Source organism: Gossypium raimondii, chromosome 3, assembly GCF_025698545.1.
Source record: "Gossypium raimondii isolate GPD5lz chromosome 3, ASM2569854v1, whole genome shotgun sequence".
Lineage (NCBI taxonomy): Eukaryota > Viridiplantae > Streptophyta > Magnoliopsida > Malvales > Malvaceae > Gossypium > Gossypium raimondii.
The window spans coordinates 606,844-624,843 of NC_068567.1; the positions used below are offsets into that span (position 1 = coordinate 606,844).

General features: G+C 30.7%; 2 protein-coding genes across 3 annotated transcripts; both read right to left on the bottom strand.

Moving 5' to 3' along the window:
• Positions 1-277: 277 nt before the first annotated feature.
• On the bottom strand, positions 278-3,075 carry LOC105796326 (sm-like protein LSM36B). Of its 2 annotated transcripts, none has more exons than XM_012625971.2 (4): positions 2,965-3,075; positions 1,804-1,962; positions 637-750; positions 278-539 (listed from the first exon to the last, which is right to left on the bottom strand). In XM_012625971.2, exons 2-4 carry the CDS (start codon positions 1,916-1,918, stop codon positions 493-495), a joined length of 276 nt encoding a protein of 91 aa, XP_012481425.1. In that variant the 5' UTR covers positions 1,919-1,962; positions 2,965-3,075; the 3' UTR covers positions 278-492. The 2 variants fall into 2 exon arrangements, with proteins under 2 accessions (XP_012481425.1, XP_052483801.1); XM_052627841.1 differs by lacking the exon at positions 2,965-3,075 and adding an exon at positions 2,130-2,219.
• A 2,777-nt stretch (positions 3,076-5,852) lies between these two features.
• LOC105796323 (formin-like protein 2) lies at positions 5,853-9,553 on the bottom strand. The gene is made up of 4 exons (XM_012625963.2): positions 7,722-9,553; positions 7,442-7,641; positions 6,991-7,235; positions 5,853-6,820 (listed from the first exon to the last, which is right to left on the bottom strand). The coding sequence occupies exons 1-4, from the start codon at positions 9,257-9,259 to the stop codon at positions 6,005-6,007; spliced, it is 2,799 nt and encodes a 932-aa protein (XP_012481417.1). The 5' UTR covers positions 9,260-9,553; the 3' UTR covers positions 5,853-6,004.
• Between the last annotated feature and the right edge of the window lie 8,447 nt (positions 9,554-18,000).

The following is an 18,000-nucleotide window of genomic DNA, read 5'->3' on the forward strand; positions in this document are numbered from 1 at the left end:
ATTTCTCAATTGAATCAATGTCTAATTAACTCGTTCGCCTATTCAATCAAGGGTTTAACACCTACTCATAGAATAGATTTGATTTAGTTGTACAGTACATAATATATTTACTGAATTTTTGTCAGTAACATGTAAAAATAGTAAATTGACATGATATTTCATACACGATAATATATTTGCCACATCAAAATTTGAAAATAGCAAACTTAATGAAGTTAATAGTGCCATTTGATCTAGACTAAAATTTCAAAACTTTAAAAAGTACAAGAATCGAGAATGACCAAATTAAAATATATATAAACTAAAGTCACAACTTACACATAATAAAAGGATTAATGGTAGAATTTAACAGATAGTGCATTTGGAAGAGAATTGACATTGTGGCAAAAAGAAGAGTCGCTTCAATTTGTAATAAAAATCAAGATACAAAACTTAGAATAGGAAAAGGGCACATTGGCCTTGAAATTTAAGTGTAAAGACACTTTCAACACACTATGCACCATCAGCTAATGTCCTCTTTGATGTGCTTATATAAAGTACTGCATAAGTAAAAATGAAAATTCACCATCATTGCCAACAAAAATGCACAACTGATAGAATGGAAGGTGTTATTAAGGTTTATATAAGAATCATTACCGTTATTCCCGCGAATAAATGCGTCGCCGTATTTGTTTTTTAATTGTCCATTGACATATTCTTCTGTTTGTTCCATAGCTATGTTCATATATCCATCTAGGCAAGCTAGGATACCTGTAAAAGAGGCCGGGATATTAAGGACATAAAACTCTGGGGAAGAGGGGTTATATTGCTCCTACTTTTCATTTTTCTTGAAATACTCTGTTAGACACATATCTATACTTGGGTATGGATATATGATCTCTCAAATTCATGAAAAAGGGTAATATTACCATAGAGGCCCCTACTCAAAACATGATCAAATTAGTCCCTATATGTTAGATCAAAAAGTAAACTGGTCCTTCTATTATCACTATCTAGATATTTCGTCAATCACGCTAGTTTTTAACAGTACAAATGGATAAATTTTTTTACAGACTAGTTTTTAACAGTACAAATGGATGAATTTTTTTACAGACAACATCGATCTGCTTTTTTATTTAATATAAAGGGACTAATTTGCCCATTTTTTGAGTAAAGAGGGCAAAATGCATTTTGACTCGTAATACAAGAACCTCCATGGTACCTTTACCCATGAAAAAACTTCTAAAAATTAGTGAACAACTCGAGCCTGAGTAACATAGACTATCAGCATGGGAAAGAGTGTAAAACCTGATGTTTACAAGAAAGTAAACCAGTACTCTTTTACTTTTCCGAGAATTTGAGCTAAGCTCTACACACGCATGAAAGAGAAAGACTTCATGTAATAAACAAAACTCAAACAAGCTGTCATGAACATACCCGTGTTTGGAAACATTATCCGTATTCAACACACTCGAGTTCGAATAGCATAGACCATAAGCATTAGAAAAAAAGTGAAAAACCGTGATGGTTACAAGAAAGCAAGTGGTAATCATTTCCCTGTTCGAGAATTTGATTTAAGCGTTACACATGCCAGAAAAACTTCATGGGACAAACAAACTCAAACAAGCTGTCAATCCAAATCTATCTCCAAGAACAGACACTACGAAGATGTTTGGTCTTTAACTTAATTCAAGACATAAACAGTAATAATTGAACTTAAAAAATTGAAGAAGAAAATCAATAAATAAATCTAAAAGGATAATGTAACAGAAACATATATAGACGAAACAATCATAAAGCCAGAAAGAGCAAAGAGTAACCAACCTCTATAATCAACACCGGAATTGAGTTTCACGACAACTGGTCGACCACGAATCGATTTGAGGAAATCTGCAGGTGTTTTCGTAGTTGCCGACCCTTTCTCTCCTGTTGTACTCATCTTCCTTACCGTAATTATACCAAAAGCTTTCCCAGCGTACAAAACTACAAACCATATGACAGTTACAGTCAAGCAAAAAATCCCATGGAAGTAAGGATACAAAAATCAAACAAATGAGCAGACAACAAGGAAGCCAATCTATTAAGGGTAGCATATATGGATCGTGCATACACACACACACACACAAACACATACATATATTAAACCATACGTGCTTACGAATCCAGAGTAAAGAACATCACGAGTCCACACAAACTGATTCAAACACATCAAATCAACTTCAACCTAGCAACATCCAAATTGCATTTTGCCCCCACTACACAAAAAAAGAGCAAAATAATCCCTATATGTTAAATCAAAGAGCAAACTAGTCCTGTTTAAAAATCCATCCATTTCTGCTATTAAAAATTGGTCCTTGTACGACAGCATGAATGAAATTTTTAATAAAAAAGACCAATTTGCTATTTGTTCTGACGTACAGGATTAGTTTGCCCATTTTTCAAGTAGAAGTGGTAAAATGCAATCTAACTCCTGGTAGTAAAAAGTCTTCTATGGTACTTTTAGATACTGGATTTTCATATTATATAAATTAAAAACAACATCTCACAACTCATATATATATATATATATAAACGCAGCCAATTCCCTCCCTTTACAAAGCATAGAACTCCAAATACTCTATAAATATTTTTTTTTGTGAAATTACAATAAGAAAATCCCATAAATAAGCAAACAATGACTAACCTAAAGGCAATTTTCAACTAAGAAACTGCAAACATCTAAAACAATTAAATTTAACTTTTTTTTTAAATGCAGTCAAAGGGTACCCCTAAAAATCTAAACTTCAAAATTAAAAATCTATTCTCTTCAAAGAAAAAATAGAATCCATAAAAAGGGTACCCATGATTATAAAAACTCAAAACAAATTCAAATAAACAAGAGGCGGAAATACATAGGTAAAACCAAAATAGGGTCTTCAAGCTGACACAAGTTGCTCAATGGAATCTGAATTTTTAAAAAGAAAATTGCAGCAAAATAGAGCTTACCTTGACAGTTCGACGACAATTCGTTCACAAAGGTAATGGGTACTGTGTAATTTGCTTATATATTTTGGGATTTGAGAATAGCTATGTTAGCGGGTCGTTTAAAATTACGAACCCTAGTCTGTGTTCACTAAATTACGTTTTTACCCTTTAAAAATTATTAATGTTTAAGATGCTTAAAATCTGATATTAGTCCCTGTACTCTTCGTAAATTTGGAATTAGTCCCTATACTTTTATTTCTAGCAATTCAGTCCCTTTACTTCTCAGATTTCAAAATTCAAGTCCAATTATTAACCCTGTTAAATTATTTTGTTACATTCAAGTTCATTTCAACATTATTTTTTAGTTGCATGGCTATCAAGGGAGTTTTTTTTATTTCAAAATGTCACATCAACAAATTTAATTAAAAAATATAACATTGTTAACGGTTTGACATGAATTTTAAAATTTAAAAGTAGAGAGACTAAATTCTTAAAAGTAAAAATATAGGGACTAAATTTTAAATTTGAGAAAAGTACATGGATTGATGGCATATTATAACCTTTTCGAATATATGATCTAGTTCTGAATTCCATCCCTTTAGTTTATAATAATTGAGAAGCTAGTCCTTTAAATTGTTGGGATTTGGTCATCATGCTCTGCGAAAACTCAAAACTTAGTCCAATTGAGTAACGCTATTTAATCTTATCATTGAATTGCTAACCTGGGAATAATCAATAGTTCAATAATATCAATTTAAGTAAGGTTTAAGATTTGAATCTTATTAAAAGAATATATATATATATATATATTGGTTTTGGTTTTTGCTTGATAATCTAATTTAGCTTAACTCGAAATTTAATCAAAGCTTAAAGTGATTATTGGATATTGAGGACTCTCAAACCATAAAATACATACACCACAACGCCTTTGTCACGAGCTCCTTCATCATGATTGATCCACCTTGCTTGTCTCAATGTCTTCTCCATTGTCACAAGCTCCATCACAATAGACCCACTCTGCTTCACTCATTGTGGTGCTCAATGTGAAGTCAAGTTATAAAGGATGGCTCTAATACCATTTATCACGAAATCATTAACCTATTCCCAAAAGACATGTATGATAGTATCGACAAGGCACCCGATTTTACATCCAAATATCTTTTTTTTTCTTTTTTAACATGGGATCCTACCTACTTTTTAGAGCATTTAGCATGACATTAACACCATACATAGTTTGATTGAATTTATCTCTGTCCCTAAACAATTTGTTAAGGCGAAACCACGAATCCACCACCAACAACAATGACTAATCCGCTCGCCATATGTGCTCTCCGAACAGGTAAATGACTAGCCATAAAATGTGTTCTTTCAAAACTTTGTCCAAATGAATAATATATTGACTAAATCTAAACACAATTTGTATAAAATAAGTCTCGAATATGATATTTCAAAATTCTTAAATCTTAAAGTAAACATAAATAATTTTTATTTCCTAAATTTTAGGAGTACATTACATAATGTGATCGAAATAAATATTTAAAATATTCCAAAGTTAAACAAAATTAATTATGAATAAAACCCATGCATAATAGAATTTAATTCGAACAAATTCAGAACAACTTACAGATAATTTACGTGGAGTAAAAAACAAACCTAAAACATCGAAGCTTTAAAACATCAACTTTTTACCGATAGTATCAAACTATGGGTACTTTTCTTTTTTATCACCCAACTATAAATTTGTTTCTTTTTTGGTCAGTCAATTATGATTTTTTTTTTAAATTGGACACCCAATTAATTAAGATTTTTTTCGTCCATTTCTTTTAATTTCACTAACAGGAGGGTAACGTGACAGTAGAAAAAACAGTATAATAACAAATTTAGACCTCAACTTTTACATATTATATTGGTTTAGAAATAATTTTAAAATTTAACCCTCAAAATTTACAAATAGGTTCAATTTTATCCTAATTTTAAAAATTAAAGAAATATATAAAATACATAAATATAATTTTAAAATATAATAATAAATTTACATTTTATATTAATATTAAATAAAAATAATTATATTAATATAAAAATTATGAAGGTGATGGGAGGGAGAGAGGGGGAGGACGTGGGGAAGGGAGAGGGAGAGGAGTTTTTTTTATTATTATTTAATATTAATATGAAATATAAATTTAATATGATATTTTTAAAAAATATTTATGTATATTTATATATTTTAAAATTTTTTTAGACTTAGGACTAAATTAAGACCATTTGAAATTTTGAGGGTTAATTTTTAAATTTATAACTAAATAAAATATTAAAAAGTTGAAGGCTTAATTTTTTATTATATCAGTTTTTCAACTGCCACGTCACCGGAATAGACATTATTTCAAGGCTGAGTGACTAATTTACCCTTAAAAAATGCAATGGTGTATTTATTACCATCTTAAACCATTGAAAAGCCCAATGGATCAACTATCTTTACGCCATGCCCAAATCTCCCTATGCCTTGTTGGTAGATACAAACAAATTGCATGTCCCAATCATACCATACATAGCATTGATTTGATTGGACATGTCTGAATTTTCACATTGTTCAAATATTATTTCAAGTTTTTTCATGGAACCCACCTTTTATTACATCATCACCTTTTTAAGGAGTCCACTAATTCCCGAAATAGACTTTAATACCAAAAAATAGCATCATTGTCTAACCCTAATCTGCAAATCATCGTCCACCTCATTCTGTCACAATAATAGTATCAACATTATATATAAGATTCATTGAAAGTGGTTTATTTACAGGATAGGTCCTCTAGTTTTTTATCACTTACATAATTTCCCCCTCTATATATTACACATAACCAAAACAAGTTCCAAAATCTTGTTAAAAGTCTAAACATATTTTTAAGTACAGATTTAACCAACAAAAAGAAAAAAAGAAATTACATATCATATATTATAATGTTGGACATTTTTACTAGCAAAAGCACATTTGGATTATGAAAATGAGGCCCCCGTTAGATATTGGGTTTTATCGCGATGACAACGATGGGATTTACCCGAGGAACTATGACGAGGATGATGAGGTTTCGTCATCTGAGGAACTGTAATGCTGCGTGTTGAGTCCGGGGAAAACCGGGGGTGGAATGGGATTTGGTAACGGTCGTGCTGAACTGTATATTGTTCTCTCATTGACCTTCGCGACTTCCTTGCATACTTGATCGAGGATCGAAAGGAAGTCTCTTACGACCATGAAGATACGGAACGGATGAGCTTCTTCCTTGGTCGAGTTTCCGTGGAAGTACTCGGTTATCTCCTTTACCATTGAGAGGGCAACTCGGTCTTGTGCTTGGATCTTTATGATCTCTTCTTCCGCCTTCTTTAGGAACTCGTTCATTGATTCCGAGAATTTCCGGCTGCTGTCTTTCAAAGCAACCTCTTCGTTTAGTTTTCTGACTTCTCGGATTTTAGAAATGCCGGTTGCAAGTTTTGCAACATCGATGCTGAGAACATCTGAGTCCATAGCGGCAGCTTTCTTCACATTGGTTAGCTCCCCACTTAAACCGGACACAACTTCCAGGCCAAGTTTACGAAACTCAACATCATCTTGAAGATCCGATTGTTGTATTTTCTCAGCTTTCGGGTTCTGATTGGCATTGGAAAGACGAGAACCTTCAGCTCTGATGATTTCCTGTACAACAAAATGCAGAAGTGTAGTTTTTCCGTCCGTGCCCTTTACATCAACGAGCTTTAAGAGTGTGTCGAGCTTGAATGCATGAGCGTCCCCTCGGTTGGTACCAACATTCATACGGTTCCCGGTTTTAAGCACTGCCTCCAAAAGCTTAAGAAACATTTTGCTATTCCGTAACTCTCCACAAGCGGCCTGCCAATATGAGAAACACAGCAATCCGGAGAATTTCAACAAAACATAAACCGAAACATTAAAATCCTTCGTTATGAACTGGTAAAATATCAGAATATCAAGAATAAAGGTTAAAAAAAGGGAACAACATGCTCATGCAAGTTGCATACACACGGGAAATCGAGACTTACCTCTAAAGTTTCAAAAGACCTTTTCAGGTACTCGATTTCGGAGTCAAAATTAGCAATGTAAAGCATCGCATCAACCCTCTTGAAGGCAAAAGGTATGTCGAGCACAGCCTTGAGGAATTTCTCAGCCGGACCTAGCTTGAATGGGGACTCGTCAGTGAAATCCTTCAGCTTACGCTCTTCTTCGTTCGTTGGAGCCATCTTTAATAAGCTTTCTAGGAGCTCAGTCCCAAGAGTGTCTGAATTACCTGTTCGCAGTGAAAAAAGTCTAAACAATTTAGAGATAAACCAAAAGCAGACTGCAAATACGTGACAAATTAGTAACCTGTCTTAACTCTAAAGACACAGAACTAGTTCATATACCAAAGCTACAAAAGGGTCCGGTTTTGGTTGAATATTACACTCAATATATTCCGGTAATGGCATAAGTAAATCATTTCAAGCTCGGGCTTACCTTCCATGAGAGCTTCACAGACTTCTTCAATGGTAACATTCAATGCCCTCAACAGAATCGCAATGTTTTGAGACTTCTTCGGATCGAGAACACGATTTTCTTGATTAACAGACGGTAAACTCTGCCTACGACCGTTTTCTTTAGTAGCCGAATTCAAATTATTCGCCGTAAACAACGTCTCGATCATTTCCTCATTCAACCTGCAACCACCATTACAACATAAATGTAATTCAAAACTATAAACAGATACATAAATGTAATTCAAGACCATGAATCTTACTGAAATGAGCTAGCTTTTATTTGATCCCACACCATAGCCCGATCCGAACTCGCTCGAACTTTATCCCAATGCAAAGGTTTCAGTTTCGGTTTCGGGGTCTCAGCTGTAGTCTTCTCGATGGATTCATTGTTCTGTAACACCACTGGCCTGGAAGGTGCAACGAGAACCGGTGGACCACCAGGTTCAGGGTTTTTCGCGGCGGGAACCTCCCAAAAACGTGGTGGAGGAAGCGGTGGAGGTGGTGGTGGAAGCTTTTTATATACAACCCTTGATGGAGATTCTTTGTTTTGAGCTGAAAAACTTGAACTCCTATCAGGTGAATACCTTTCTGAAGATGATGAAGATAACCTTGAAGATGAAGGTGAGGTTGAAGATGGGTTTTTTATTTGCACTGTATAGATAGGGACAACAGTGGATCTTTGACTCGGTGGACTTGAGTTCAAGAACGAGTTAGAAGGTGAACATGAGTTGGAATATGGGTATGAAGCTGTTCTTGAATTGAAGCTTCGACTACCATAGTTATCGCCATTAAATTCCCTTCTCGAGCTTGACTCTACTCTTACTGCTGGTTCTTGTGGTGGTGGTGGTTGCGGCGGTTGTTGTGGTGGTGGCGGTGGGCTTTCTTTGCCATGTGAAGACCCTCTTGGCGAAAAAAACTCATCTTCTTCAACTTCAATGGTGTTTTCAAAACAACCCATTGATGGACTTTGAAGGAACTGTTCACCACTTTGAAAGGTTTGAACTTTTGGCAATGGCGGCAATGGGTTTAGCTCTGGTGAGCCAAGCTTTTGGTACGGTGGCGATGAAACACCTAGCTTGATGCCGCCATTGCTTGAAACGGTGGCTTTAGCTGCGTCTACTCGAGTGTTAACGAGTGTGCCTAAGTAAAGAAACTCCGAGCTTCGATTCGTTGAAACATATCGCGGCGGTTGTTGTGGTTGTTGGTGCGGTGGCGGTGGTGGAGTAGGTGGTTTTTGAGAAGCATCTGAAGGTGGAATATTTGGAGGGAATAAACGAAGAGAGTCTGACCGGGAAGCTTTATCGTCGGAGGAAGTGTTTTGGTGGCTACGATGACGGAGGAAGAGTGTCAAAACGGCCAGAGAGAAGATGATGGCGGCGGCAAGGAGAGCGGAAGAGAGGGAAACAAGGAGGAGGTGACGTCGGTGTGAAGAAGGGGAAGGGGAATGAGGTATGAGCAAAGACGAAATATTGGCGGGAAAAGTAGGGAGTGTGGAAGGTTGCGACGGAGGAGGTGGCGGAGAAGGGAAAGAAAGGAAGAAAGGACTATGAGGAGTGGAAGGAGGAGTGGTGGAGAAAGGATATTTCGGTTGTTGTTTCAAGTGAGGTAGTGGCTCCGGAGACGGAAACGGCGAAGATGAAGAAGGAGGATAAACCGGCGGCTGTGAAGTAACCGGGAAAAAAGGCTGGTGGAGTAAACGGCGGTGATACTCGAAACACTCAGCGGTCAACACTGCGGAGAAAAAGAGGATAACAAACAAAACAACAAAATCCCTCGCTTTAGTTATCAGCATTATCATTTCTCAAAAAAAAAGCCCCCACCTTTGAACAACCTTGAAAGCTGCAACAATGGAGTTTTCAGTTTATTACAGAGAAGAACAATAATGGGTGTTTACAAAAAGACCAAACCAGACAACATGGACATGTATGTTTCAAGTTCCAACTCAAAGTCAGAGAGGGGAAGAAGAAGAATGGTAGTTCAAGTTTAGTTTAAGAGATTTAGAGCTATAAACAGACTTTTTCACCACTTTTTTACAGAGATGAAACTTTGAAAGTGATGAACTTTAAACCAAAAACCCAATATTTCAAAATTTGTAAGAAGGAAGAATAAACATAATAACAGACACAGTTAACATTAATATGTGGAGTTTACATCCAGGTGTGATGATAATGGAGATTGAAAATTTTGGGGAAATTATGGGTTTGATCCCTCCACTCAATTTTAGAATTTTATCCTTAAAACTTTTTTTAATATCATGTCTAAAATTACGCGAATATTTTTTTTTACTTTTAAATAGGAGGATAAATGCATTTCAACATATTAGAATCCACGTCTTTCTATTCTATGCTAATTGAATTAAGACTCAGTCAGTTTAATCCTTATTCTGCTTTTCTTACTTTAGTCTTTGGACTTTATTTTCACATTAGTTTTGGAATTTGATAATTTTTAAATTTAGTCCCTAAATTTGAATTATGTTAATGTGTGATGATACGACACTTTAAGATTCTGTCACATCATCATCTATTTTATAAAAAATATATACTTTATTTATAATTTTATGTTTTCAATTTTTTAGATTTTATGTAATTTTTAAAACAAAATAAGGTCGTCATCACACCTTATGGAATTCAAATTTAGGGATCAAATTGAGAAAAGTTACAATGTTTCAATACTAATGTGGATAAAAACCTTACGACCAAGTAAAAACAATACTAAGTTTAAGGACTAAATGTTATTTTATCATACTATAAATCGATGGAAGGATTTTTTTTCTTAAAATTTCCATCAATATTTTAATTAAAATAATTAATAATATAATGAAATTATAAATTAAATGATTAAATTATTTTAAATTAAAATATAATTCTAAATTGAGGAAAAAACCAAATTTTGACTAAAACAAATTTATATGTTAATTTTTTTCTAACATTTCTTTTTACAGTAATATCAAATATTTTACTTTTCATCTTTTAACTTTAATCTTAAACTTTTTGCTTTTTGTAGGCAATTCTAAATTAACCCAAAAGTGAATAAACTTATTTGTAAAAAATAAAAAGGAAAAAAATGGAGAAGAGGTTAAAAATGTCAGACAGACAGACATTTTTTCATTATTGGGATTTGCATCATTATTTAAAAAAAAAAAAGAACTGTGGTGAGATTCTTGCAATTTTATATAAAAAGACTTTCTTTTTCCTTTTCTTCTGGGTGTGGTTAAAAGATGAGCTGCTTACACTGTTTTGCCTGTGACTTGATGAGATAATTCGGGATAATTTTTAATTTTAAATTTAATCATAAAAATATTTTTTTTATTAAATTTAAATAATAAAACGAGTTGAATCAAATAAGTCGAAAGTAAATATCTTAAACTCAAACTTAATCAAAATGTTGGATCAATTCGAGTAAATTGTCCGACCCATAAATATTTCTAAATAATAATTTCCCTTTTATTTTTATATTTTTTATGTTAAATGGTTTGAGGTAGTCATTTTTTATACATTTTATCTCATATAAAAATATTTTATAATAAGTTAATAAAATAAAATAAAATAAAATTAATATTTGATGCATTATAATTTATCATAGAATAAAATAAAAAGAATGTTTTATAAATAAATATTATTACATTTAACTATTAATATAATTGTTTTCTTTCAAATTTAGGGTTTAGGATTTTACGAATAAAATAATAATTATAATTGATATTTAATTATATTTAAATAAAAATATTGTTTATTTATAAATGCTCTTTTATTAATATTTTCAATAATTAAAATTTAAAATAACATATAAATAAAAAAATAAAAGCAAATGCTTTTCGATTTGATTACTACATTTCTGATCGATTTTCTAATTTCTCGAAAATATTTTTTTGATTAAAACTCATACATCCTAAGGCCTTAAAGCTTAAATACAAAATCGGTCCTCAAACTATATCATATTTCTTATTTAGGTATCGGTATTTTTTTATTAAAAGTGAATACTTAGTCTATTAATTTTGTCTCGTTTACTTAAACTCACAATACCAGTCAATTTTATTGGATATCATATATTTTTTATATAAAATAAGATGAAATTGATAATTTAAGTACTCCGAAAAAAAAATTGGATGCTTAAATGAAAAATAGTATAGTTTGAGGGGCAATTTTGCAGTTAAACCTATTATTAAATCTCTCTTATTTTTAAGCTCATGAAAGACGCGCTTTATCGGGATGTGCTCACGCGCTTACGGGTGCGACTGGGAATTTGCAAGTGGAAGAGTTGAAGACAGCACAGCATGAGGCAGGATGTAATAAAAAGACACAGATACATACATACCATAGTGTACCATATCTTTGTCCTAAACATATCAAAATCTAAGCATAATCCAACTTAAAATATATTTTTTCTTCAAAATCTAACTTAAACTATGTTTTTGGGATTTGGATTTTGGACATTCTGTATGGTTATAAATATGTTTGTCAATTGATACTTATTACACGAGGATGTGAGGTTGAGTGCACTGAAGTACGTTATTTTTTTGTTTAAAGATTGAAATAAATTATGAGTTGTAAATATTATATCGAAAAATAAAAATTAGGAATTGTGATGCTTCATATAAAAATAAATAAATATATTTATAGAATAATCTTATTTACTAATAGAACTCGCATTTTCGATATATCAAATAATAGTTTAATTTTGTACATGAATTTTATGTATCATCACTAAATAATAACACAACATCTTAACATTAAATAAAATAAAAATTGTCACTTATAAGTAAATACTAATATTTTATTTAAACCTAATTAAATGCCAATTAATTATAATTATTATAAATATTGATAATTCTTGAATTCGGGCTTAGCGTTTTAGTATTGATTTATAATTAATTATTATTTAATTATACCTGAGTAAAGTTATTAGTATTTGTTTAGGTTAAAATATGTAACTAGTTTTTGTAATTTGACAAATTTAATCTATGTATTTAAAAAGTTAAAATTAAATCCAAGTTGTTTATTTAAAAATTACAGTCTAATTATTAAAATTATAAGTATTTTCTAGAGGTGATCATGGGCCGGCCGGTTCGGGCCAAGTCCAGACAAAATTTTAGGCTCGTTTTTTAGGCCCAGGCCTGGCCCGGCCCTGCCCAAAATATGTTTGTCCAAGCTCAGTCCGAAAGAAAATTGTTAAGCCCGAGCCCGGCCCGGCCTATATTTGATTAAAAATAAAAATATATATTTAATATATAATTCAGATTAAAAGTTTAAAATATATATATTTAATAAAAAAGTATATTTGATTAAAAATAAAAATATATTTAATATATAATTCGGGTCAGGCCCGGGCCAAAAAGTCTTACCCGACTCATTTTTTTGCCCAAACCCATATTTCGGGCCTATATTTTTACTCGAACCCTCTGATTTTTCGGGCAGGCCGTCGGGCCGGACCGGGTAACCCAACCCATGATCACCTGTAGACTATTTTCTATCAAATTTTATCAAATTGATATGGTATTAGGTTGCTCTTGTGACGTACATCAATTTAATCTATGTACTATTAAAAATAATTAAATAATATCAAATTAGAATAGAATTAATATTTATGGTTTAAAAATGACATGAAAATGATTTTTTAATAATATTATTTTATTTTTCTCTATTTTTTAATAATATTGGGATTAACTATTATATCCATGATTTTTTAAAATATTTCACTGTCTAATTTGTTGGAGTTAGTATTTATAGATTTGTGAATTTGAAAATCTAATGATGAACCTTTATATATATATATATATATATATATATATATATTATGGCCATTTGGGGTCAATTACTTTCAAATTCAAACTTTCCTATTTCTACATTAAAAAATATAATTGTCTAATCAAATAATAATAATAATTGGGGACAAACCATCACTTTCATACTAAACACTAATCCTTAATTTAGAAAATATTTTTAAATGATTATTAAAAATAGTAATATTAAATTTTAGTCTAATTATTCTTTTGAACAATTTAATTATAGGTTTTGAACTACCCATAGCCCATCCTCATCGCATAAATAAGAGGATAATGTGCTTCAGCATGTTCAAACCCACGTCCTCCTGCATTAACAACAATATTTACTTCAATCGAATTAAAACTCAATCGAAAACAATTTAATAATCATTATTTCATCATAACTAACACATTAATCTTTTCATATAATAACATAATCATCATATTAATGATTACAAAATCTAATATATTGATTAGTAATAAATGGAGAAGTTCAATTTTTTTATAGAAAATGCCACTTTATTTGAAATTTGCCAAATACCAACAAAGTATATAAATGCATGCATTGGTTTGTTACCATAAACATGTGATTTGAGGGTTTTAAAGGAATTTAAATGTTTTATAAATTAAATTAAGGAAATATATAAGCATATCTGATTTACCATAAACATCTCTACATCAAACTAGTCACTAGTCAAGTAGTTTGTTTTAGTTGTTATAAAAAATGGTCAAATTATATTTGAGATTTAGTTATTATATTTTAAAATATCATAATTTAGTCCTTTATTTTTACAATAGCGTTAATTAGTCGAAAAGGCGAATTTAGAGGGGGCAATGAGTGGAATTGGCCCCCTCAAATGGAAAATTTATCTTTTAGTCCCGTAATAAATGGTTAAAATAAAAGAATTTCTATTCAATCTCTTCAAAAGTGATGAATTTATAAATTCATACGAGATAAAATTAAAATTTAACCCTACAAAATTATGATTTAATTCCAACCCTAAATATTTTTGGATTTCACCCTACAAATATCTGCAATGGGGTATACTACTTCTATAAAATTATAGGCTTCACCCTAAGTATAGACAATTTTAATTTATCACTTAATAAGCATATAAAAATATTTTAAAAATAATTATGATTGTTATACTTACATGATTTTATTACACAAATACTACTAGTTTTCAAGTTTTAAAATATAAAATTTCAAATAAAATTCTATTTTTTTCTAAGACCCTTTGGTGTGTCAAATTAAAAGGGGGTGGACCAAATTTTCCAATAATTAACTCTTTAAAATTGCCATTAGCCTTATATCAAAATGATGTACAATGTTTTGATATGTAGGACCAAATCAAAGATTCGTAGGAAAACGTCATTATATTTTTGGCTTAATATAATATTTAGTATTTGAATTTGGCACTTTTTTTAATTTAGTACCTAAATATTTTTTATCCAATTTGGTACTTTTCTTAAGTTGGTGCTTAATTTTTTAGGGTCCAATTTGGTACTCTTTTTCCAAATTAAAAATTTGTCAAGTTTAAATATCAAATTATATTAAACTTATATTTTTTTACCTCTTTTTAAAACAAAACAACTACGATATTTATAGAAACTTGTAACAGCATGCTTGACCATGAAATCCACAACTACGATAAGAGTTTTAGGAATATGACAAATATAAATCCTCCAATTCTTTTGTATCAACTTATGAATAACTCGTAATTCCATAAAATGACTATCAATAGTTTCTCCAATCAAATTTATTTCCACTAGAAAGGCATTATTACATTTAAGTTCAACTTAACAATATCCATTATCCATAATAAACGTAACCCTTTTAACATTGACCTCTTGAACACTTAGTCCTTCTTTAATACTATTGTGTATAGTCTGAGTAAAAATTAAGTGAAACTGTGTCATCTGTATTGAACTAAACCCAACCACTTTTGAACTATTATCATTCTACATTTATTATTAAAAACTTAAAACTATATTTATCATTCCACATTTATTTTTAAATATTAACAAAAATGTTTTATAAAATTTAATTTTCAAAAATAATATTAATTATTTTCTTTAATAAAATTGAAAAAAAAACCGCTTGATTTAAATAAATCCAACGTAAAATTACAAAAACTAGTCGGTGGGAATGGACCCATCCGAACACATCAGATATTCGGGTACGATTTTTTGAAAAGGGCAAGAAAACCCGTGATTCGCGTGGGGGACGACACCTGTCAGTTTCTCGTTCCTCGTGCCCCACTGTTTCACCGGCTATTGTCCGTCATCTTTCAAAGAGATGTTGTAATTACTTGTAAATATAAATTTATCCAATCCACTTTGCTTTTACGAAATTACCCCTAAATTTTTATTTTTAGTTTTTTTTCTCTGTAGCAAAAAAAGGGCAGAATATTCATTGATCTTTTTTTTTTTAAGAAAATAAAGAGAAAAAGGCACCAAAGAAAAGGGGTTTAGCAATATTTTATTCTATTTTTAAAAAAATATTTTTTAGAATAAAAAAGTGTGTTAATTCTCCTTTTTGTTGCCAAAAAGAACGTGAAAGGTAAAACCTTTATGCTCCCACCTACCCAAAAGAAAGGTCAAATATGTTATAGGTCCTTGTATTCTCCGTAAATTTAAAATTTAGTCCTATTATTTTTATTTTTAGAAATTTAATCTATCTGTTTTTCGGATTTGAAATTTTAGGTCCAATTGTTGATACTGTTAACTTCAGGGGCAATTGCAGAGTTTTTCTTAAGGGGTTTGAATTGAATTATAAATTTTTTGTGAGGCTAAAATAAAATTTTATTTTATATTCACTTATGATTTCATCACTTTTGAAAGGGCTACATATTTTTCCTCATAATAACTTTTAATTCTAGCATTTATTAGGTGACTCGAAATAATTTTTCCATCCGAGAGAGGGGGCCAAGCCCTAGCCTTGTGCCTACCCCTCTGAATTCATCCCTAGCTAACATTATTCTATTAAATTTGGTAGTATAATATTTCGAAATTAAAAAAAAACTCGTTCTGTAGTAATGTAATTGATCTAAATTTAATAAAAAAATAACAATTTTAATAATAGGATTTCATTTTTGAATTTGAAAAATAGAGGGACTAACTTCTTAGAAATAAGTGACTAAATTTAAAAAATACAGAAAATACAGGGACTTTGAACATAATTTAACAAAAAAAGACAAATAAGCGAGTAATGGTGGTGGCTGAGTGGTGGATTCATCTTCTCTCTCTCTCTCTTTTCTTCCCTTTAATTCAAATATTGCTTCAATAGGGAAAACTAAGGGCTACTTTAATTAATTTGTATATTTTATTTTTTTTAAATAATAATATCCACTATTTGATTGAATTCTGAATTCAACAATAGGGCTCACGTGTATTACATAATTATATTATATTATTTTATATTATTATTAAAACATAATTAAATCACACTAAATTATTACGAGACCTTAGCATTATTGGTTAACGTGGAGGCTTCGGACCTTGAACAATATAAGTTCAAATGACATCATACATAATTACAGTGTGTGAATATTTAATCTCATCGTGCATGTATATTATGTATGAGTTTTTTCAGTGGTTATTTGTATTGATTTGATTCTATACTGTAGCTGCTCGAACATGTCTTTGTACGTACGAATTTATATATATTTATATTTATAATAATAAAACTTTCAAGAAAAATAAGGATTAAAACACCTTTTAGAACCTGAACTTTTTTTTTCAACTTTTCTCATATTGGAGTTTTAATATTTTCTCGAAAATTTTAAAGTTTTGATCCCAACGTAGCAACAATTGTTAAGTTGAAGCCTTGATATGAGTACAATTGCTAAATTCAGGATCAATTTCGATAAAAAAATTTAAACTCCAATATGAGAATAATTACCAAATTAAGAGATTAACTGAACAAATATGAAAGTTAAACCCCAAATAATAATTAGACATAGCAAGTCATCCTCGATGAACATCTAGCTCATCCAGTTGTCAATCATGAAGTCAAATCACCTGGAACGGCAAGTATTTGTCAAGATCGAACAATATTGCCAAGAGTGACCTTGAGCAACTTAGGTTATGGGAGTTAGTAAATTGACTATTAAGTGACTTGGACAATCCAAAGTATTCCTGTGCCCCAATTTCATACAATATTTTCTCATATGATATTGGGAAAAGGTTGTCTTCCTATTCTAATAATTTAATGTCATATCAATAATTTTATCTTAAATTTCAGGATTTTTATTTAGATTTAATTTTTTCAAGATAAAAATATTGATGTGACATTAAACTATTAGACAAAAGATACAGATAACGCGACATTCCTATTTCGTACAATCATTTCTCGATTCAACTATTATATTATTTGTGTTAAGAATTAGTTTGGGTTTTTCATTTATTTTCATCTTTTATTGACTTAAATATCAAAATAGTCCCCGAAATTCAAAGTCGGTCCATAAGCTACAAAGCATGAACATATTTTAAATGTATACATATATTATTTCTCAATTTCTTTTTTACCTTGTATTCTTATGAACACTAAAGTAGTAAAGGAGCATGTTTTTATTATGGGGCTCCTTTATTTTTTTTATTAAAAGAAAATAAATAAATAAATAAATATAGTTTGGTTTAAAAATTGTGAAGGTTAGGTGAGCCAACAAAATTGGAATGTTTGTTTGCAAATTAAAATTATTATATGTTTTTATAATTTTATATGTTAAAAGATATTTTAGAAAAGTGTCTTTTTAAGTGTCAATTGAATATCTTTT